The sequence below is a fragment of the Atractosteus spatula genome, chromosome 25, assembly GCF_055471065.1.
Source record: "Atractosteus spatula isolate fAtrSpa1 chromosome 25, fAtrSpa1.hap1, whole genome shotgun sequence".
Lineage (NCBI taxonomy): Eukaryota > Metazoa > Chordata > Actinopteri > Semionotiformes > Lepisosteidae > Atractosteus > Atractosteus spatula.
In genome coordinates this window covers 9,327,873-9,349,895 of record NC_142730.1, presented here as the reverse complement: position 1 = coordinate 9,349,895, position 22,023 = coordinate 9,327,873, and the positions used below count along the sequence as shown (strand labels likewise).

The window sequence follows — 22,023 nt, the reverse complement described above, 5'->3', positions numbered from 1 at the left end:
GTATAGGTGTGTATAATATACAGAGTGCTCTCTAACAGTTCAAGACCTCACACTTACATAGTGCTTTTCAGTACTTTTCTGGACACTCAAAGTGCTTTACAGCTAATGGGGATCCCCTCCCCCACCACCAGTCTGTTAGTGAGGAGGAGAGCAGAGTGATGAAGCCAGTTCAGAGATGGGGGTTATTAGGAGGCCTTGATTGGTAAAGGCCAGGGGGAAATTTGGCCAGGACACCAAAGTAACACTCTTTTCGAGAAACACCCTGGGATTTTTAATGATCACAAAGAGTCAGGAGCTCGGTTTTACGTCTCATCTGAAGGATGGCGCCTTTTTACAGTATTGTGACCCCGTCACAATACTGGGGCATTAGGACCCACACAGGGTGAGCGCCCCCTGCTGGCCCCACTAACACCTCTTCCAGCAGCAGCCTCAGCTTTCCCAGGAGTCTCCCATCCAGGTACTGGCCAGGCTCACACCTGCTGAGCTCCAGTGGGGCTACCAATCAAGGGGTGCACGGTTTGTAATAAACATTATTTGCTAGATGATATCTCTTTAAATTGAATGATCATTCCTAGCCTATGGAACAGCAAATTAATTAGGCCCACATTTGAAACAGAGGGAGCCAACAGACCATGTTCTGCATTTGTAAAATTAAGTTACAAAAATGTTGAAACTATTTTCTTCAAGCCTTTGGCAATAGATTTCAGTAGATTTTCATGTATCTGTTTGGATTCATGGGACAGTTACTGCTTTTAGAAAATAAGAACATCAGAAACATTGCAAACAGGAGGAGCCATTCTGCCCATCTAGCATGTGGAGTATTTAGTAGTTAATTGATTCCAGGATCTCACACAGACAAGCCAGGGTATCGGCTTCAACAACACGGTTGGGTAGCTTGTTCCACACTCCCTCAGCCCTTTATTTCCTGGGATCAATTTTAAACACACTTACACACAGTTTCTGCCTGTATCCTCTCTGCGGCAAATCCTGAACAAGTCCACTGGAGTGACTTGAAGGATTTTGAATAACTGAACCAGGTTCTTTTGCAGTCTCCTCTAAACAAGACTAAGAAGTTTAGCTCTTTAGCCTGTCAGTGTAGGAGGACATTCCTTCTGGTTACTCTGGACTGATTCCAGAGCAGCTAAATCTTTCCTTTAACACGGCGACCAAAACTGTACACCCTACTGGTACACTGTACAATGTTAACGAAACATCTCTTCAATGAAAATCTCCGCTTTTAATCCTAAATCCTATGTTTTGGTCTTTTCCTTACTTCCCCACATTATCTAGAAGATGTAAAAGACGTGTCAACGTTATTTGTGTTGGGCGCTTTGAAAGTCACATCAGTTATTTCCACCCCTCAGACTTTGACCAGTGCGGAGTTACCGTAATGTTTTGAGGGGAGTCGTGGAGACGTGGCTACTTGAATGGCCGCGGAGGTCAAGGGGGTCACTGAGCCTCTCCTGTTACAGGATGTGGAAGGTGTCCCGCCGAGGACCGGCGATTGCGGCCCGCAATACTAACTCCATGCTGGGATGATAATGGAGTGTTTTTTTCCGGCTGAGCAGCAGGCGGGCAGCGATTGCAGCTTTGAGCGCATTCCCCGTTTCCTGCCAGAAAGCTAGGGAGCGCAGATAAACAGCAGAGCTGTCGCTCCCGAGCTCCGCATCCTGACTCCCACTTGTAAATCAAAAGCGAGAGGCAATAAAAAGCCGATGCCCATCTTTTACAGTTACAAGCTACGACTTTCCCAGGGCCCAGGATGAGTTACGGCCACCTAACCCAAGCTGTGGCATGTACTTACCCACAGTTTTTCTTTGGTAGCGATTTTGAAAAGCTGCACACCCTCACACCACAGCCCTGCACTTCAGCGTGTGCGTCTCTGTACGAGTCTCGTAATTTGAGTAACGCGCGACCCCTGCTGGCCGGATGTGGTCCCTCCGCATCATCAGAAATGAGTGTTGTCTGTTCTTGGATAGTGCGTAAATAACGGATAAAAAATAACAATAGTAATATTTAGCAACATAAGAGATCTGTGTAAATCCTGCTATCCCCCCCTTTATTTCCTTCTGGAATGCAATACTTGTAAATATTAACCGGTAATTAGTTTGGACACAGTGACTGACGTCCTTACAAACAAGGTCAAATAAATAACATTTAAAATTGTTCATAGGTTTTATCCTTTAAATCATCACTTTCTAGATTCAAACATGAACAGGATGATTCATGTGTGTTCTGTGGGCTGAAAAATAACCTGACACATTTATTTATTACCTGTATACTGTATATACAAAGTTATTTTGGAAGACTCACAAAACTTTATCTTTAAACATTTAAATGCGAATGTTAGATTTAGGGAGTTTGATATAGTGTTATATTTCGCAAGATGTATTATAGAAAGAGAACATTTATTTATAATTAACCTGTTAGTAATACTGGGTAGATACCACATTCGTAAAACAAGACGGTCTAATGCTACTACCTGCTTTACTGCTTGTAAGTTGGAAATGCAATATTACGTGACCTCCATTAAAAACGCCATAAAATAACAAGGTAAGAACATAATTCACGTGTGTTAAAACCTCAACCTACTATATTCTGATTTGTAATTACCTCTGGCAGTGTATTGATTTTTTTTTCACTTTGATTTATTTGGATACGTGTCTCCTTTGTATTATTTGTATTATTCCACAAAAGTGTGGGAAACTTGTGCATTGTGTCCGCTTTCGGACCGTGGTATTCCGACAGGTCCCAGTCGCTGTTCCACTGGGACCAATAAATCATTGCATTGTTCTTTAGAATACGTCCAAATCCATTTCTTCAAACCCCATGTAAGAAGTAGCAGCAATTAATATTGTAACGAATTCGGGTTCGGTGAGGACGGACACAGAGACTCAGATTTGCGGAGTTAAAAACGGCGCTTTATTTATTTTTTCACCACCAGCCCGCCAGCACTCCCCGCCCAGTCGAGAGAGGGAGAGAAGGCAGCCCGCCAGAGCGAGCGAGAGAGAGAAAAGAGATAGAGTAACACCCAGGGGTGCGGAACCAGGGAACTATTTACACGGAAAACGGGCGATCTCCCCAGACTGTACGCCCGTTTCACTGTGGGGCAGCTGCACTGGTCAGGGGCCTTCCTAAACCCCGCCCTGACCACTTCCACCCCTGTCCTGCCCCTCGCCGCGTACCCCAGCCGGGCGAATGCGCTTCAATATACAGTATATTCAAAACACTATGGTTCGTGTAACGGTTCTTGCATTGCATGAGTTTCCTCCAGGTGCCCCAGTTTCCTCCCACAGTCCAAAGACATGCTGGTAGGTTAATTGGCTTCTGGGAAAACTGGCCCCTGGTGTGAGTGTGTGCATGTTTGTGTTTGAGCGTGCGATGAAACTGGCTGAAACTGGCATATTCAAAACGTAGTTTTAACATATATTCTTCTTTAAAAGGAAGATTATTTCCGTACTTTATAATAATAATATCAACAACTTTGTAAGCCTTTAAACACGAAACTACATTAAAATTTGAATTTGAATGTAATTCCAAAGAGCTATATTTATATATAGTATAGTGTACTACTGTACTTCCATGCCCTGAGAGATATTGTTGTTGTTGCTGTTGGTGGTGGTGATGCCCTGAGAGATATTGTTGTTGTTGCTGTTGGTGGTGGTGATGCCCTGAGAGATATTGTTGTTGTTGCTGTTGGTGGTGGTGATGCCCTGAGAGATATTGTTGTTGTTGCTATTGGTGGTGGTGATGCCCTGAGAGATATTGTTGTTGTTGCTATTGGTGGTGGTGATGCCCTGAGAGATATTGTTGTTGTTGCTGTTGGTGGTGGTGATGCCCTGAGAGATATTGTTGTTGTTGCTGTTGGTGGTGGTGATGCCCTGAGAGATATTGTTGTTGTTGCTGTTGGTGGTGGTGATGCCCTGAGAGATATTGTTGTTGTTGCTATTGGTGGTGGTGATGCCCTGAGAGATATTGTTGTTGTTGCTGTTGGTGGTGGTGATGCCCTGAGAGATATTGTTGTTGTTGCTATTGGTGGTGGTGATGCCCTGAGAGATGTTGTTGTTGCTATTGGTGGTGGTGATGCCCTGAGAGATATTGTTGTTGTTGCTATTGGTGGTGGTGAAGGGGGCGGTTGCTAAGGAAGTAGTGTAATGGCTCTTAAAGGTCAAAGTTAATACTTCCGATATCATGGCTGCCTGTACTGCTGACGGCATGGTTATCGCAAGACCATAACTTTAATATCTTACTTATGGCTCAACTGCAATACTGAGTTCATCTGTGTTCTACAACAGGTAAAACGTATCATGGTTATACGGTACTAGTATATGTCTATGTATCATTTATTGCAATTCTGAAAGCACAGTATCACACATTATTATAATAAGTGTTGGATTGTTTGTGTCCGTACTGAGTGTATTTCATGTCTTATACTGTTACAGCATGTAGACCTATACTGTGCTATGTTAACAACTCATAACCAGAGTTTACAGAGCTTTTTTAATTCTTAACTTATTGTGTGTATAAATTATAAAGAACAAAAAATACCCTTCAGCTTTAGCACAGATGTATAAAGGGTTTGCAATTGTTGCCGAGTTGAACGCAGTGCTCACCGTATAATATACATGTCGACATACGCGACTGGCTTTCTAATCATACTCGGGGGACTTGTTAAGTGCAGATCTAATCATCACTCCTTTAAAAACGTACGGATGACGAATTTTTTTTTTGGGGGGGGGAGTTGATTGCAAAGCAAACGTCGTCCATAACGTCGTGGTGAGATGTTAACTCTTTCGCCCGCTCTACAGCCGTGCAGGATTCTGGCCCCGATGGCGGACGCCGCGGAGGACAAGAGCCGAGGGCTGAAGTTCGCCGAGCGGCAGCTGCTCCGACACGGCTGGCAGCAGGGTGAGCGGCTGGCTGGGCGGAGTAGGGCGGCCCGGGGCTGCCCGCTTACTGGCGCCCCCACGGCGCTTTGCTACGGTGCAGTGCAGCGAAACTGCGTGAGCACCAGCAGGAGAAGCAGCTGTTGGTCAGGATGGGAACGAAGGGGACAGGATTTATGTGGTGGACAAGATAAGATGAAGATCCACGGGCCTCTGAATTATTTTACTCGTACATGTCGGCGGTCCCTATATGGGTGAGGGGGTCCTGATTAAATTAATTGAATTAATTGGCTTCATTACTCTGCTCTCCTCCCCACTGACAGGGGGTGTGTGGGGAGCGGACTGGAGCATCATCCAGGTGGGGCTGGACACTGGTCGTGGTGGAGGGGATCCCCATTTACCTGTGAAGTGCTTTGAGTGGAGTGTCCAGAAAAGCGAGCGCTATATAAGTGTAATGAATGATTATAATTATTATTAATGTGAATCACCTGGATTCAGAAGCCCCATTTATCGATCACTGACCTACAGCTTCCAATAGTCAGTGGATAACTAATCTATACCCCCTCCACCCATTGACACACCATCCCACAGTGCACTGAGCAATGTTCCCTCTAAGCTGTGTGCGCGATGAAAACAGCACACATAGGAAATTAAACAGCGCACAATTAAAAAAAAATATATAATGATAAAACAAACACAGTTGTCAATTAAAAAAATGCTAAGTTGACCACATGAGACTGGCTGCGAGAGGCCCAGCTTGGCTGTGTGCATTATTATCGCTACTCGATCATCGATATCTCTGCTCTCGTGGTCTCGTACCTCCCTGCTCCTGCTGGCTCCACACTCAGTCTCTCTGACTGGGCTCATGGAATCGCTGTCCCGGTCTCTTGGATCTCTATGCTTCTATGAGAATGACTATATTAACAAAAAAATAATAATTTCAGGTTTACAATTTTACATGCACTCAATTTAGTGCACACAGGTTTTTGGCACTGGGGAAAAAAATGTGCACAACTTGAAATTTTTGCGCACACCGGCCATTAAAAATTAGAGGGAACGTGGCACTAGGACACAATAAAGCAACAGTACGGACGGCACAACCAGATTTCCCTCAAATACTGTTCCTCACCTTTGTTTCCTTCCTGCTGTTTCAGGGAAAGGTCTGGGTAAACGGGAGAACGGGATTTCGGAAGCCATCAAAGTGAAAGTGAAATGCGATAAGACTGGGGTAAGGTCCTTTTACCTCCTGTTGTTGAAACCCTGTGGGTCTCTGACTCCTCTCGGGGTGTCGCTCAGGGGGGATCGGGTCTCTGACTCCTCTCGGGGTGTCGCTCAGGGGGGATCGGGTCTCTGACTCCTCTCGGGGTGTCGCTCAGTGGCGATCGGGTCTCTGACTCCTCTCAGGGTGTCGCTCAGTGGCGATCGGGTCTCTGACTCCTGTCGGGGTATCGCTCAGTGGCGATCGGGTCTCTGACTCCTGTCGGGGTGTCGCTCAGTGGGGATCCTGTCTCTGACTCCTGTCGGGGTGTCGCTCAGGGGGGATCGGGTCTCTGACTCGTCTCGGGGTGTCGCTCAGGGGGGGTCGGGTCTCTGACTCGTCTCGGGGTGTCGCTCAGGGGGGGTCGGGTCTCTGACTCGTCTCGGGGTGTCGCTCAGGGGGGATCGGGTCTCTGACTCCTCTCAGGGTGTCGCTCAGTGGGGATCGGGTCTCTGACTCGTCTCGGGGTGTCGCTCAGGGGGGGTCGGGTCTCTGACTCGTCTCGGGGTGTCGCTCAGGGGGGGTCGGGTCTCTCACTCGTCTCGGGGTGTCGCTCAGTGGGGATCGTGTCTGTGTTTCTCAGGTGGGCCACAGTCCGGGAGAGGAGTTCACCTTCCACTGGTGGGACCATGTGTTCAACAAGGCCGCGGCCGGCCTGTCTGTGGAGTCCAGCGAGGTCAGTGCTCCTGCGCGTTCTGCCCTGTGGGCCGGACTCTGCCGTCACCCGGCTCGAGAGGGTTTCTCACAACGCATCTCCAAATTATCATTTTAAAAATGACCATAGTGAAATATCCCCCTGTTTAATTTGGAATTGCAACTTCCAGACTACAGGAAGATTGTGGAGGAAATGCAGGCCTGTGTGGAGGAGTTGGGGTTGTTGCAAGCCTGTTGGTACTGCGGGGGTCCCCAGAGACCCCACCCCAGCAGCGCTCAGCCCCCTGTTTCTGGTTCCCCTGCCATGATAAGTAAAGCTCCTGATCTGCTGAGTTCAACACCTGTGAATTTAGGACAGATGCTCAAAAATCAATACTGGGCGAGGGAAAACTCCCACACTGGGAGAGGGAGGAGGGAACTCAGTTGAACTGGCAGCCCAGTATGTGACCTCCTGTCACAGCCTAAGGAACAGTGAGCCTGTCTGTCAGTCATGCTCCGTATGTTTATATGTAAATAGCTGATGATCTGTCTGTATTGTAAATGTCTGAAGATTGTTTTATGTTAATTGCATTTGTTTTGCTTTGGCAACCCTGATTGTACTCAGTGGTCATGCCAGTAAAGCATCTCGAATGGCATTGCATTGAACTGAGAGGCTGCCGGACACCCCTCTGGTGTGCTGGTGTGTGCTGCAGGACGGCGTGACGGTGCAGAAGCTGCTGGAGGACGAGGGGCCCGTCTCGAACAAGAAGCCGCGGAAAGCAGAGCTCAGCAAGGCCAAGCTGTACGGCCGGTTCATCAAGGTCAGTCAGGCTGACAGACAGGGGGTGCCGGGGAGCAGGGAGGGCAGGCGGGAGAAGGGATCGGGCAGGAAGGATGGTGGGGGGGGGGCGAATGGGATTGATGTGGGGGAGAGATTCCAAGGGCAGCAGCGGAAAGTACTTGGAAGCAGATTTAAACTGGAAAAGGGGGCACTTCTTCACAGAGCGGGCTGTGGGAGTAAGGGATTAAACCCAGTGCGGAACGAGCCACCCAGGAGATTGTGGAAGCCAGTGCCCAGGTTACTTTCAAGAAAAGGCTTGATAAGATCCAAAGATCAATTAACTACCAAACGAGCCAGTTGGGCCAAACAGCCTCTGGGTTGTAACGTTCCTCATGTAAGAGGCAGGGTGATGTAAAGTGGTCTCTCTGAGGTACGGAGGCCTGTACTGCCACACTGGGAGTGGACTGTGTGTCACTCGCGCTGAGCCCCACTGTGTCTGTGCGTGTCGTCCCATTGGGTCAGATGGCCTCCTCTCATGTAGAACCATTCTTGGGTTTCTTTCTCGTGTTGTTAGTGAGCTATGGGTTGAACCTGGACCAACTGCGGTCAGTTCCAGGCCAGCACCTGCAGTTATTGTGCCCTTGCGGTTGTGCAGGAAATTTGGGAGAATGTACATCATTCAATACTGACAGGAGACGGAGTTAAGCCAAAAAAGATCCAAACTGTGCAGGAGCACGGGACTGTTCCAATAGAATATCCAATACTGACCGGAGAGCAGGGTCATTCCAATGGAGTGTCGAGGCTGTGCAGGAGAGTGGGATTATCCCAATGGAGTGTCGAGGCTGTGCAGGAGAGTGGGATTATCCCAATGGAGTGTCGAGGCTGTGCAGGACAGTGGGATTATCCCAATGGAATATCCAGTTTCGAGGAGGTGTGTGACCTGATTCCTCTCTCTCTCCCTCCGCAGTCGGCCACCCTGCTTTCGGGGGAAGAGCAGCCCGAGGAGAAGCCGGGGAGCTCGGCGGACAGCAGTGACTCCGAGGACGAAGACCAGAGATTGGACCTGTCCTCCACCACCAAGTGAGCACAAAACACAATTGTAACAGCCTGTGGAGTTATGGGGAGTGTGAGCCCACCAGAGGCCAGCCAGTTCCAAATGAGCACAGAATTCACATCATATCAAATCTTTTTATTCGCAGTCCCTTACAATAATTCTGTTTGATCCCAGTCGTGGCCTGGGTGTCGTGCACTTATCCCTGTAAATACCTGTGGTTACGTTCTGAAGAAACTCTTAATTCCGCGGCACTGATCGTGATCGCACTGACCCAGGGCTTCTCTTCTCTGTGTGTGGGCAGGTTGTCAGATGATGACCTCATCAAAGTCTGCGGGGGGCGCACGGCTCACAAGTAAGTTACACTCTACCTGCTGGCGACGGGGTGATGGATATCCTCATTAACCTGGGCTTTAGAATGTTTTTAATCATGTAAGGAAGTCTTTCTGTATGGAAGCCCGTTTCCACCAGGGAGTGGAATCTCAGAATTCCGACTGACCTAAACCAAGACCTGGGTTTGAGCCAATGCAGTGAGGCACGAACTAGGGTGGGAGTGGCAAGGGCACAAGCCCTAGAACCCGAATCCATTACGATAACAAAAGGACAGACGATGAAATGTGGGCTATTTCGAAGTCGCAATTCTGAGATACCAGAACGTGTTTTTTTTTTTTCTCCCTGGAGGAAACGCGCTTCCATATTTCTGCATATTGGACGGTTTCAGAACATGTTCAGTATGTCCCCCTCCATGCTTTCACACACCCTGCTTGAGGGACAGAGCTCAGTGCTCAGAGCCCGCTCCAGAAGAGCTGCTCTCGGAGTCCAGCGCTGTGTGTGCTAGGAGCCTGCCGGTGGCCGTGCCTGAATCCCAGCAGGAGCAGAGTAGAGACGGACCTCACTCTTGTGTGTTGAAGCGTAAGATATCAGCAAACCCCAGAATCAGAATGAGCCTTTTCTGTTGGCCTCAAAACGGCAAACGTTTAACCCAAGTTTCTTTGCATGGTTGCAACAGAACTCCATCTTAATGCTCAATCTGTAGCGAACTTTTCCGCTCTCTGTGTGTCGTTACACTGGGTGAGAGCTGTTGAAGAGAGGATTTCCCATGTCCCCTTTTTTATCTTCGTGGAAGAAATTCCAGGCTGCAGAATTCATACGAAACACAAGAACGGTCAGGTTAATTAAAAAAAAAATCACCCCTGCGTCAGATTATAAATTACAGGGGCATTTTAATTCCTGAAGCCTTATACTGCTGCTGTTCCAGACGATGCATCATCTAGTGGTTCAGTTAAAGTGTTTTTTTTGGGTTGTTGGTTGCATTTTCTTGAAGGCGATGTTTTGCCAGTTATGTAAGATGACTTAAGTTAAAGTTTCTCTGAAGGGAGTTGCACAAAGCAGTAGAATTGCATTCATGTCAAAGTTAAGTGAGTATCCGTATTTAATACTAAGGATGTTTCATATGAACAGGAACAGGTAAAAGTTTATCCCCTGCTGAAAAGAAAAGAGACACAAGATTTCGGCTGTGGAGTCTTCTTCAGGTGACAATAAGACAAAGAAGACTACATAGCCGAAAAGGTTCTCCTTTCTTTTCCTTTCAGCGTGGAGTAAACCTGTTCCATTGCAGCCTGCAAGCTCCCTGTTTGAACTTCTGTTAGCGCGAGCTCTGTATGCACGAGAGAAAGCCTTTCTAGAAATGTCAATGCTCCACCTGAATTTTTTTACTGTCAATGTCAAGAATCGCACACACAGAAAGTCTTGAGGAAACCTGGGTATGAAGCGTTCTTCGTAGATTATATTGTGAAGGTTTTGTTTGTTACGGCTTCTTTCTCATGTCAGGCTGGCATTGTCTGTCAGGGGAGTACGGGTACACGTCCCGGAAACGACTCCAGCCCATGTGATCTTACTGCGGCGCGTGACGGACGACCTCATACTCGGGTTCTATCCCAGTAGAAGCTAATTGTGCACTGGAAACGAGAAAACCAGTTCCTTCTAGGCTTGACTCTTCCAAAAGAAAAAGTCCAGAGAGAGTTAGTTTTGGGGAGGGGGAATTCGGTTCATTTTTTGAGCAGAGGGTGCCATTTCTGAAATAAAATGCATAGTTAACAATAATGCAAAATCAAATCCTTGACTGTTTCTGCATTGCTGCTACCTTTCCTTCCTCAATGAGAAACGGTCTGTGACTGCGGTGGTTTTGAGCCCTGGGCATGTGTGTTGTTGTTCCAGGGGAGCCCGGCACGGCGTCAAGATGAGCGCCAAGCTCACCAGGCTGGAGCAGCAGGAGAGGGAGTTCCTGGAGAAATACGGCAAGAAATCCCAGCCGGGGTGCTCAGACGCCAGCCCCGCCAGCAGGGGGCGGCAGCAGCAGCAGCAGGAAGAGGAGGAGGATGAGGAAGGGGAGGGCAGGACAGGCAAGAGGAAGAAGAAAAAGAAGAAGCAGCAGCAGCGCTTGGAGGAGAGGGAGGCCCTGATGGAAGAGGGAGGGCACTGCTCCGAGACTGGGGCAAGTGGGCAGCAGGATTTGCCCCGGAAGAAGAAGAAGAAAGGAAAGAGGGGTAGAAGCGAGGCCGTCCTGGAGCAGGAGCAGGGAAACAGTGCTGGTGAGGAGGAGGAAGGCAGGAAGAAGAGGAAGAGCAATAAGAAGTGCAGACAAGAGCCCGAGGAGGAACAGGCGGAGGACACGGAGAGGAGCAGAAGGAAAAAGAAAAAGAAGAAGAAAGCACAGGACGAGTGAGGAGAGTGAGCCAAGCTCTCCTCTGATTATGCTTCTATTGGAAGAACCGCTGTACAGGTCCTTGTGCCCAAACTGTGAACTGACATGTTAGAAAACGCCAGGCCTTGCTCATGGGAAACGACTGCAGTCCGGGGGACGTTTGCACACAGCTGATTGCACTGCCAGCATGGGCTCGGACTTGTCCCGTCTCTCTGGAGGGTGTGAGGGACTTGAACAAAGAATTGCCTTTTTAACAAATAGAAATATGATCCCGTTACTCAACAGACCGATTTGTTACAATTTATGCATCCGGCCTCTTTCAAAAATCTCCCTGAAACACAATTTAAAGACCGCTGCTGTTGTAAAATGTCAGTACAGCTGTTCACGTAATTGGAAGCTTCGCCAGCGCAGGTATAAGGCGTGTGCTAGATGCTGGCGCCTCAACTCTTAAAGACACTTTGTCAAAAACGCAGAGGATTGACAAAGCTGAAGTCGCATGCCGAGGAATCGGAAAGCTGAGTGCCGTGCAGCTGAATCGGGACCTCCTCCCTTTCCCATCCGTGAAGGAGGTGTCTGGGTTTGTACCGGTGGCTGCTCTGCGTGAGACAGAATGTCTCGAGGTCGGGGCCTGGCTGTAGAGCCTTTCTCAGCTCTTCCCCTTGCCTCTGCAGAGACCAGTCAAACCTGCCTGCCAGCACTGGAGCTCCTCAAGCACTCTTTTTCCCTGAATGTGGCAGCTGGCCTCAGCCCTTCCAGCTGCAGTGTGTGACAGCCTTATACTGATGGAGCACTTAAGGGAAAAATTCAAGTGTTCTGTACAAGCAGCCAGGAGATTCTGATTTTTAACTGAAGTCTCATTTGTCACGTGTCATATTTTAACAACAATAAAAATGTCCAGTGACGCCCACTGTCAAGCAATTTATACTATTAGGGAAATAAAATGTCTGTTGCAGTGAAAACTGGCGATCAGAAATTTTTCAGCCCTGGGGTTAAAAAAAAAAACACTTTGTGGTCTTTCACAGATAAAGAAAAACATCACGTGAGCTGGAGCCCCTTATTTTATTCAGGAAGAGTAACATTTCCAGGATCGAGAGATGGTCTTGTTCTTGTGGGGTTCTCTGTCTAGTGAGGAGATTTCCCCTTTGACTGCACTCTGAGTTACACATGATCTTGCTGAGTTTCAGCGAGGTCACCCATGAGCTTCTGTTTGTGTGGCGCTGTCCTCCCTCAGGACTGCAGGAGCACTAGGAAGATCCCCTTAAAAAAATTGCAATAACATCCTGTAGTCAGGAAGGGACTGAGCTGCAGTGGCTGTTGCATTTCACTGCAGGATCCTGAACTATTGAAATTTCCTACAGCAGCCCATTGGCTGCCAAGGGATCAGAAAGCTTAGTTCTATGTGGCTGAATCAGGACATCTTCCCTTTCTCATCCGAGAAGGTTTCTGGGTTTGCACTGGTGGCTGCTCTGTGTAAGACAGAATGGACCTGTATTGTAGCCTGGTGCTTGAACTTAGGCACCAAGCTAACCCCCCTAGTCTATTGCATCACTGTACATGCTGTGGCACTGTGGTGTGCAGTACACCCCCCCTCCCCCCACACACACTTCCCCGGGCGCTACATCAGCTGGCGGACGCAGTCTGTGCTTGGGTACTCGGGCAAGTTGAGCTGGTATTTGCTCTCCAGCGCCTGGGGCACAAAGCGCCCCCCCAGGTAGTGGTATCGCCCTCGGAAGAGCTGGGCGGCCTTCTTGGGGGCGGTGAGAGAGATGAGCATGTCGGGCTGCAGGCCGTCGGGATTGCCCTTCTCCACATCCCAACCTGGGGGGAGGGAGGGAGAAAGAGAGAGGATTAGCTCGCTGTTCCTGTCTTCACACGGAGGAGGAGCTTCACAGCCCCGGAGTTCTTAGCCCACCGTGAGCGAAAAATGGAGATGAAAACCACTGCAAGGTGTCGTCGTTAACCGGTCACAGGTCCTGGACACCTAAACATTCCTGTTTGCATTTCAACCCAGTTGTTGCAAAGCAGAACATACAACTCACTGAGGACTCCTATAAACCTCGCATGCCTGGGATAGAGTTCTGCGATGCTGCAATGGCTGAGGGCTTTTAACCAGGTTAAAAAGCTTCTATCAAACAATTAAGAACCTTAGTTGAAATTTCCCTTTAGTTCTTTTAAGGTTTAAGGGTGTTGCATGAAGAATCTAAACATGTGGTCAAGACAAATGATGTACTTGTGGAGGCACTGATTGCATAGAAACATGAGCATTAAATACGTCTTCTTTTCCTTGCATGATTCTTAAATATCATGTGAGGTGCTTTCAACGATCAGCTGATGGGGCTTTGTACAACATACTTAAACCCAGTAAACACTTGAGAAGACAACTAAAGGAAAGGTTAACTTGAGGCGTTTTATATAACTGGCAGACGGACTTTGTGCTGCTGTCTAAGCTGTCTTGAGCTCAGGCCGTGCCCTGTACTGACCAGAGGGGATGTCGATGCTGGCGATGGGCACGGTGACTTTCTTCAGGGTGCTCAGGATGTCTCCGAACGGCTCCCTCACAGCTCCTTTGAAGCTGAAGCCGAAGATGGCATCGACCACCAGGTTATAGGCCTCGTCGATCAGCTCCGGCTGCCAGGCGGAGAGGGGAGACAGTCAGCCAGAGCCACACAGATCGACACAGTCCTTCACTTTCAGGCCTGCAACAGACTCGTTTGGTTTGGTCTGCCTGCAGCGGTTGTGTCCATCAGCTGCTAAATCTTTTAACTGAGTGTTAATGGGGAAAAAATTACAGACACTAAAACTTTGTCAACTAGATTTGATCATTGGCATAAATAGATTAAGTCGATCAGTAATCAAGCAAAACTATTCAACTTTCATTGCAAAGCTGTCTTACCTTTTTTTTGTTTTCATTTGAAAGGCAAACTTAAAACCCCTTCCCCTGGGCCGGATGGTGATTACAACAGCTGGTAACAAGAAAGTATCTTATCCAGGGAGCAAAATGCACCCCTTAGTGGTTAGTTTCAGTACAGCACTGATGGCTCATTACTGAACATACAGTAGTGCTCTAAGCTTCCTCCCAGAACATGTGCACATACACCAGCACCACCTGCACAGCAGTTTATCAGAATTTTCACCGCCTGTGGTACATAAGTATTCCTTCTCCAAGAGCATCTGCATCAGCCCCTGTGTCAGGCGTGAAGCCGAGCAGTACCAGTCACTGTGGTGTTTGAGCGCATCGTTTCTGTGCTCGGTGTTATGCCTGCAGAGATGCCTGACAGAAGTGGTGGCGGGGGGGGGGGGGGTCTGCCCACCTCGGCTGGCACCTCGGGCAGGAAGCGGACACCCATCTTCTCGCACTGGACGGTGAGGCTCTCGAACAGGGGCTTGCTGGGCCGCTTGGGGTACACGATGGCGGGCTCGTATCCCTGCAGCGACAAGCAGACAGCCCTTGGTATAGAACAGCACAGGCTGAATGTGCTGAGAAACAGCACGTCCTGCGCGTGCTGGAATTCAGGGCACCGTGTGAACCCCAGCTCCCCACAGGAGTGCATCGACTGCTGGCACTGCTTTACTGGTAATAATGGGTGAGACTAATGTACAGTTCCATAGCCTGGGCTCTGGGAGCAAGACTGCTTTCACACCTAGATGTGAGCAGTTAACTTGGTTAACGGGCTTGTTATTGATATCCCTGTACTACAAAGGGCTAATCAAATCTGCCAGTAATTTCTTTATTAATTCTGCCTATGTGTTGCATGCTAACAAGGTGGTAAGCACTGTGTGAATGAGGAATGAGTGTTCAGGTTTGTAACCAGAAAGACTTTCATTAACTTGTGTTGTTGTCTTGAACTGTGTCAATACTGAAAGAGTTTGCTATCGCCAGGTATGATCTGCGTGATCTATGATCAAGTGTCCGAGTGATAAATGGACTAGATGGTTATGGAAACACCCACAGCACCACTGTGCTGCCCTCGCTGATTCTTCTACCAAATCACATATTTCACATACATTTCTATACATCGGTATTTGTGTGCATCTTAATTGCTCAGTGGATCATTACACTGAATAAGCACATGGGGAATTATCAAACACATGCAGTAGCAATCTCCGTCGCAGTCAGTACTGCCTTTTATTACTAGTCTTTATGTCACTGTGGCTGATGTCCATAAAACCAGAATTTATCACTGTGCTAAACTCATACCACAAATCTCCAAACAATGAAGTACCCAAACCCTTCAAAGCTGTAAGTGCTGGCTCAAGGCTTGTGGTTTTTTAGATCTCAGCTCTGTCCTACAAGTATTTTTATGATCTTCTTTATCTATCCTGGTTATTGTTAAAACTCATTAAAGCATCACGCATTGGAGGCAGGAGAGGAAGCACTGCTTGTAGAAATCTCCGTCATCTAAGACACACGGCAAGCGCAAACTGTAATCTTGTTGTGCTGAGTGGTCCTGCCATCCGCCCCTCCCAGAGACCAGTGGTCCCGAGAGAGGCTGGGAGCGCCCTGGGGCGGCACAGGCTGGCACACAGTGTGCAGCTCGGACACGGGGCCCTGGACACAAAGGAAAGGGCATCATTCGGCCCTTCCTGGCCATCCGGTTCAATTTCTCTACGGTTCCTGGTTGTACTGGGTGGAAACAACCACGCCCCCCCCCCCCAGTATTAAACTCCTTGAACCCCCCCGGAAAAGTGAAAACTTCCAGCTGCTGTTCAACCCTAACCTGAATGGGATGAGGCACCCTGAGAAAAACCCACATGAACACAAGGGGAACATACAGACTCCATATAGACAGCCCCTCCAGGCTGGAATCAAACCCAGGGCCCTGGAGCTGGGGGGGCAGTAGTACTAACCATAATGCCACTGTGCTGCCTGTCATGTATGCCAAAAAAACAACAACAAAGCCGCTTGAAACAACACAGCTCAGTGATGAAATTGGTTACATACATAAGTAGGACTAAGGGGAACATGTTGACAGAGACTTCAGAAGGCGCTAAGAACAAGGGTGACCATCAGGGGACTCATGCCAATCATCATGGTGCAAGCTAGCGCCCTCCACTGCCCCCTGACATATCTCCTGGTTCCTTACAGCCCCTTTTGAATGTGCACTCGGCAATCCTCTGAGCACTAAGGAGGAAAAGAACAAGATTCTACACAAAGAGTGGTGGTTGCCTGGAACAAGTTACTCGGACATGCTGTTGAAGCCAACAATCTGGTTCCCTCGAGACATGACTGGACGAGACCGGACCAGCGATCAGACACAATGGCCTGGCCGAAGGGCAGTGAGGAGCGGCGGACACTCACGAAGAGCTTGAGGTGGCGGGCGCAGACCAGGCCGTCTCCCCCGTTGTTGCCTGGACCGCAGATTACCAGCACTGTGGGGCGGCTCTTGGTCAGAGAGGACACAGGATACGCCTGGAACAGGACACAAGCGGCCCGTTAGGGCACAGAGCACCCTGATCCATGAAGGCTGGAGCATAACACTCTCTCTGAGAGACACGCACCAACTCCTCACACACTCTCTCACTAAAAGCAACGTTGTGTAACGGGGGGTGGAGGTGGATATCCCTGATTCTGGAGAATCAGAAAGCAGCAGGACTCAGAGCGGTGGCTCTGTGGCTAAGGATCTCATCTGACCGGTTTTGTTCTGTAATTTATGTAAAAGGATTAGATTACAAATAACAGTTCCCGTGTGTGTGTGTTGATTGTGTATTAATTCACCTAATACTCAGATTTCAGGGGAGGGTCCCTCCTCTCCCGTCTTAAAAACGCCATGTCGCGGACTGTACGGATAACCTGAGGCATTCTGTACATGTGAGGAATCCCTCATGAAAGAGTTTTAATCGGTGGCTCTGTGGCTCAGGATCTGCGCCTGTGGCTGGAAGGTTGCTGGTTCAAATCCCGCGGCCAGCAGAGGAATCCTACTCAGTTGGGCCCCTGAGCAAGGCCCTTAACCCCAACTGCTCCAGGGGCGCTGTACAAATGGCTGACCTTGCGCTCTGACCCCAAGCTTCTCTTCCTGTCTGTGTGTCTCATGGAGAGTAAGCTGGGGTATGCGAAAAGACAAATTCCTAATACAAGAAATTGTATATGGCCAATAAAGTGATCTGATCTTAAACAGTTTGGTTAGGATTGGCCAGCTGTGGTCCGTACAGAATTAAGTGGCATTGGTATTTTTTCATTTAGAATGATTTCCACACCAGTCTTCTTAATCTTAAGGTGTCAAGATGAAACTGTTCAAAGTGGTTAGAAATGAGGCTGACCTGAGGGTGACACAGAAAACCTGCTGGGCTGAGACTCTAGGACCAGGGTTGGCCAGCACTATCAACACATCTTCAATTACCCTTTTCATTCTTATAATTGTATCATTACTATTCCTCCGATGTTCTTGCTGGCTGATGCAATGTACTCAATTTCATACACCACCATTACTTTTCTGTTTTCGGACTGGGATCCCATCCAGAGTGAAGTCCTGCCTTCACTGAGCCTTTTTTAATCATCCCAGTTTTATCCTGCAAAACCAGGACGTTGTCCAAAGCTTATTAGTCAGGTCTGCTGTTGCCTTCTGCAATGCATCAAGGGCATGTGCCCCAGTAAAGATGCTTCTCATTAAGAGACTTAGAATTTGCCTTTGTTCCAGTGACACTACACACTGTGGAAAAGGCCAGGTCTGCAACTACTTTACAGTCCACAGGGCATACCACATCCTGGTCCATTCTTACCACTATGGAACACACCATTTTCTAATACTTTATTATTAGTATTAAAATGACTAATAAACACTTCCTGAGCATCACCTGAAACTATAAAACAAATTGTTCATTACAAAATATTTATTAGATTATTAAAAAACACAGCTACAATGAAGAAATAATATCTAATGGTCACTGTTACTTGTGCTGTTACTTGAAAAACTTGCATTATCTGCTGAGAGTAAACAGTCAAGCAGATTAGAGGAGGAGTACAGCTGCAGGGGGTCGAGTCTACAGGTTTACAGTAGCTACTTCACAGCAAGATGTGCTTAAAACAAGGAGAAGCCTAATCCTATTAAAACGAGTTCATTAGCGCAAACTGCAGTCAGATCACTGCGGATGAGCTTTCAGCTAACCTCAGCTACTCTGCACTGCAGGGCAGAGTGCCAGCTCCACAGGGCCTGCTGGCAGGCCTACAACCTGCTTTCACAGCAGCTCTTTCAGCACACGGCTCGGCGGACAGCCTGTGTGAGCCCTGCAAGAGTGCTGGACTCTTTCCACTTCTGGACCTCATGTTCCAGGTGTGTCCTGACCTTGGCGATAGCCGTGGCGCAGCTCAGTCCGGCGAGCTCCATCAGCTGGTCCACACTGAAGCGATACTCAGTGAAGAGCTCCTCATCGATCCGCTGGGCCTCCTCCTGACTGGACACACAGAGACACAAGGACAGACACAGAGAAACAGAGAGACGCACACAGCCACAGAGACACAAGGACAGACAGAGACACAGAGAGATGCACACACCCACAGAGACACAAAGACAGACACAGAGCGATGTTCATACAGAGACACAAGGACAGACACAGAGAAACAGAGAGACGCACACACCCACAGAGACACAAGGACAGACACACAGACGCAGAGAGACGCGCACACCCACAGAGACACAAGGACAGACACACAGACGCAGAGAGACGCGCACACCCACAGAGACACAAGGACAGACACAGAGAGACGCGCACACCCACAGAGACACAAGGACAGACACACAGATAGAGACACAGACAGTATAGTCAGCATAAGTGACACTCAGTACACTCCCGTATTCCAAAGGCCATTTTACATCTCAGCACTTGTTCACACAATACAGACGCTACCTCAGATATCACAGGCACATCAGGCGATAAACTGGAGCTAAGAAATTTAAATTGTCCTCATCGGTCTCACACAGTACACAATTAATACATAAAATACATTTAACACTTAAGAAGTGTTATTTACTAGTGTTATTACTAGAAATTCTTAGTGCTAAAAACAGTATTTCCTGGGACATCATTGGCACATAAATGTGACAACCCAGAATATCGGACAATCTCTTGTTCAAGTAGGTAGCTGCGTCAGCATGCACAGGCTGCAGATGAACAAGTAAAAGTTTATTCCATGCTGGAAAGAAAAGAGACGCCGTGTTTCGGCTGCTTCAGGTGTCAATCTCTTTTCTGTTCATAAAAATAAATTTTGTGGTACGGATGTACTTACCTGAGGTATTTGATGGGGTGGGCTGGCTCCATGGAGGAGGAGGAGCTTAGTCTGGTACACACCCCGTTGAGTAGGCCACGCCCACTGAGTACAGGACACTCCCCTTTGTGTGCAAGGACCCCGCCTCCCCGCACGCAGCGCGACGTCACCAGGACCCCGATCCCGAAAAGAGCTCGCAGCCCCAACATCCAGAGGAACCCAAGGCCAGCAGCACACCTGAAGCACAAGCAGGGAAAGTCAACTCCTTCAATCTCCCTCTCTTCCTTATCACAGCCTGCTCTTGCCATGCAACTTAGTATGGGGTCCCCTAAACTCCTAGGGAGTGACTTTCTAATTTCACAGCACAGAGCATAGAGGCTAGAGCTGCCAACTCATAGCTCTTGGATCCCAGGTTTGATTCACTTGAGGGGGGCCTTCTGTGTGGAGTCTGCATGTTCTGACGTATCCATTTGGGTTTTCCCTGCAGATAACGTTCATAACAAGGATAACGTTCAACTTCACATGTGCGGGGTCTTTAAAGAAACTGAAACAGTAAATTCGCACTGAGAGAACCAGAAACCAAACAATTCAAACCCCATTACAGTTTAAAGACTAATCCGTCAATACCTACAAAATAGAAGAGTTTCCATATTCTATAAAAGGAATCGGAAGGTAACCTTATTAGCGCCACGGCTAAAAAAATATTTTAAGTATTTTAAGTAGCATTCGGCTACTTTGAACGCTTTAGTCCATTCAAGCTACAATTATTGTTCAGGACCCAAAAAGCTATAATTAACCGATTCTGCTGAGGTTGAGGTTGATTTATCCTTTGGCTAAAGAAGGGACGAGTCTCACGGTTCCTCCGCGTTACAATGAACTTGTATCAACAGGCTGGGCTGTGGGCACAAGGCTCTGTGCCTAAAGATCTGTGCCTGGGGCAGGAAGGTTGCTGGTTCAAATCCCGAGGCCGGCAGAGGAATCCTACTCCGCTGGACCCCTGAGCAAGGCCCTGAACCCCAGCTGCTCCAGGGGCGCCGTATAAAGGGCTGACCCTGCGCTCTGACTCCCGGCTCTCTCCCTGTCTGTGTGTCTCATGGAGAGCAAGCTGGGGTATGCCAGAAGACAAATTCCTAATGGCCAATAAAGTGATCTGATCCGATGTGCTCAAGTCATTATCACCCCCGGCGAGTCACACTGAAGCCCGAGCGATCAGGACAGTCTTCACACCCGCTTGCGTCAGACTCACGTCTCCAAGATCTAGTGCCTTTTTGGGTTTAGTTCAAGCAGTCAAACATATCGACATCATATAAACATTTTAAAACAAATTTCCCCTAGGCGACAATAAAGTTTGAATTGAATTAAACTCTTCCGTCTTGGATCCACACAGGACGTTTATTTTCAAGGTACAGCTCACGTCAAGCTACGGTTGGGAGCTCGGTTAGAAACATTAGAATAATGCATTTACAGTACTCAGTTAATTCAATAATCAGAGCATCTTTGCAGCTTCAAGTCCCGGGGACGCAAGAACCAGAAAATGCTAGACTCGCTTCCACAGAAATTAAGTTGGAGACCCAGCCTTACATTGTAGTAAACGGTGCAAACTCTGGGACACAGCGTGCATTTAAAAAGAGTTCAGCGATGTAGCTTGGTAAGAGCTTAGTAGACTTTAGCTACATGCACTGCACTTTTTTATATACGTAAACTGTAAATTGGGAACCTGTGAAGTTGTTATATAATGAGTTGAAGGCAGTATTAGGCCCTGACATTAGCACTGCATGTTTCATCTCTTTGAAACAGCTTGGGTTTGACACTCACCCGTCGCGACCTTCCTTAGTTACGTTTTCAGGTCTTAGAAAAATATACTTAACCCTAACCTGCTTGTGAGAAAAATGGTACTATAAAATATTCTCCACCTACATACACGCAAAAACTTCCACAGCCTTCACACCCAACAGCTTCCGCAAACATAAAAATAGAACGTTTTTTTAACCAATGAGAATACGGTGTTGGAAAGACCTCGGTTGAGGGACAAGTAGTTGAACCAATAACTAGCTACAATGGGCGGGGCTAGTTGAGACAGATCAGCGAATCACGAAGAGGAATGGGGCGGTGCCTTTTTTTAAGGGACCATGTCCTCTTGACAATACAAATGGTTAATTTGTTTTAAAATCGGGTTTTCTTGTAGCAAAAAAGAAAAAATGCACAGGTACCTGGTACCTCTCCAGAATGCAATTTGCAGTTGAACATTCACCGAACTGTTCAAAAAGCAGGTGATAAGACTTTTCATCCAAAATAATGCGTCCAGTCAAGCGTTTAAGATTAGAGACGGAGTGAAACTCAGAGGTTCGCTGAAGCCCTCTGGGATGGAGCTGTCCGAGCAAGCGGTTCCCAGTCCTGCTGGGACACGCCTGCGTTTATTCCAGCTGAGCTCTAAATCCTCAGTGCTAACTGATGGCACTGCTCATCTGCTTGCTTACACTTTTATTCGGAAGTCTCTTCTCTCAGGCCTG

At 48.0% G+C, this 22,023-nt stretch overlaps 2 protein-coding genes across 4 annotated transcripts; one reads left to right on the top strand and one right to left on the bottom strand.

The window, feature by feature from the left end:
* The first annotated feature begins 3,686 nt into the window (after positions 1-3,686).
* gpatch4 (G patch domain containing 4) lies at positions 3,687-12,272 on the top strand. Its single transcript, XM_088905177.1, has 8 exons — positions 3,687-4,295; positions 4,809-4,908; positions 6,041-6,114; positions 6,728-6,820; positions 7,491-7,598; positions 8,526-8,638; positions 8,914-8,964; positions 10,827-12,272. Exons 2-8 carry the CDS (start codon positions 4,830-4,832, stop codon positions 11,332-11,334), a joined length of 1,026 nt encoding a protein of 341 aa, XP_088761303.1. The 5' UTR covers positions 3,687-4,295; positions 4,809-4,829; the 3' UTR covers positions 11,335-12,272.
* An 84-nt stretch (positions 12,273-12,356) lies between these two features.
* On the bottom strand, positions 12,357-21,482 carry naxe (NAD(P)HX epimerase). 3 transcript variants are annotated; one of them, XM_088905179.1, is made up of 7 exons: positions 21,329-21,482; positions 19,535-19,750; positions 18,594-18,702; positions 16,613-16,723; positions 14,625-14,738; positions 13,794-13,941; positions 12,357-13,131 (listed from the first exon to the last, which is right to left on the bottom strand). In XM_088905179.1, exons 2-7 carry the CDS (start codon positions 19,720-19,722, stop codon positions 12,929-12,931), a joined length of 873 nt encoding a protein of 290 aa, XP_088761305.1. In that variant the 5' UTR covers positions 19,723-19,750; positions 21,329-21,482; the 3' UTR covers positions 12,357-12,928. The 3 variants fall into 3 exon arrangements, with proteins under 3 accessions (XP_088761305.1, XP_088761306.1, XP_088761304.1); XM_088905180.1 differs by having other exon boundaries at positions 21,435-21,479; XM_088905178.1 differs by having other exon boundaries at positions 21,431-21,475.
* Between the last annotated feature and the right edge of the window lie 541 nt (positions 21,483-22,023).

Excerpts from the sequence above, each read along its gene's own strand:
- naxe (XM_088905178.1), bottom strand. Across the intron at positions 16,724-18,593 it reads GCGCCACGGCTATCGCCAAG|GCGTATCCTGTGTCCTCTCT; the intron begins GTCAGGACACAC and ends GTCCTGTTCCAG. Across the intron at positions 14,739-16,612 it reads CCCGCCACCTCAAGCTCTTC|GGATACGAGCCCGCCATCGT; the intron begins GTGAGTGTCCGC and ends TTGTCGCTGCAG.
- gpatch4 (XM_088905177.1), top strand. The coding sequence starts at position 4,830 with ATGGCGGACGCCGCGGAGGACAAGAGCCGAGGGCTGAAGTTCGCCGAG. Across the intron at positions 6,821-7,490 it reads TGTCTGTGGAGTCCAGCGAG|GACGGCGTGACGGTGCAGAA; the intron begins GTCAGTGCTCCT and ends TGTGTGCTGCAG. Across the intron at positions 8,639-8,913 it reads GACCTGTCCTCCACCACCAA|GTTGTCAGATGATGACCTCA; the intron begins GTGAGCACAAAA and ends GTGTGTGGGCAG.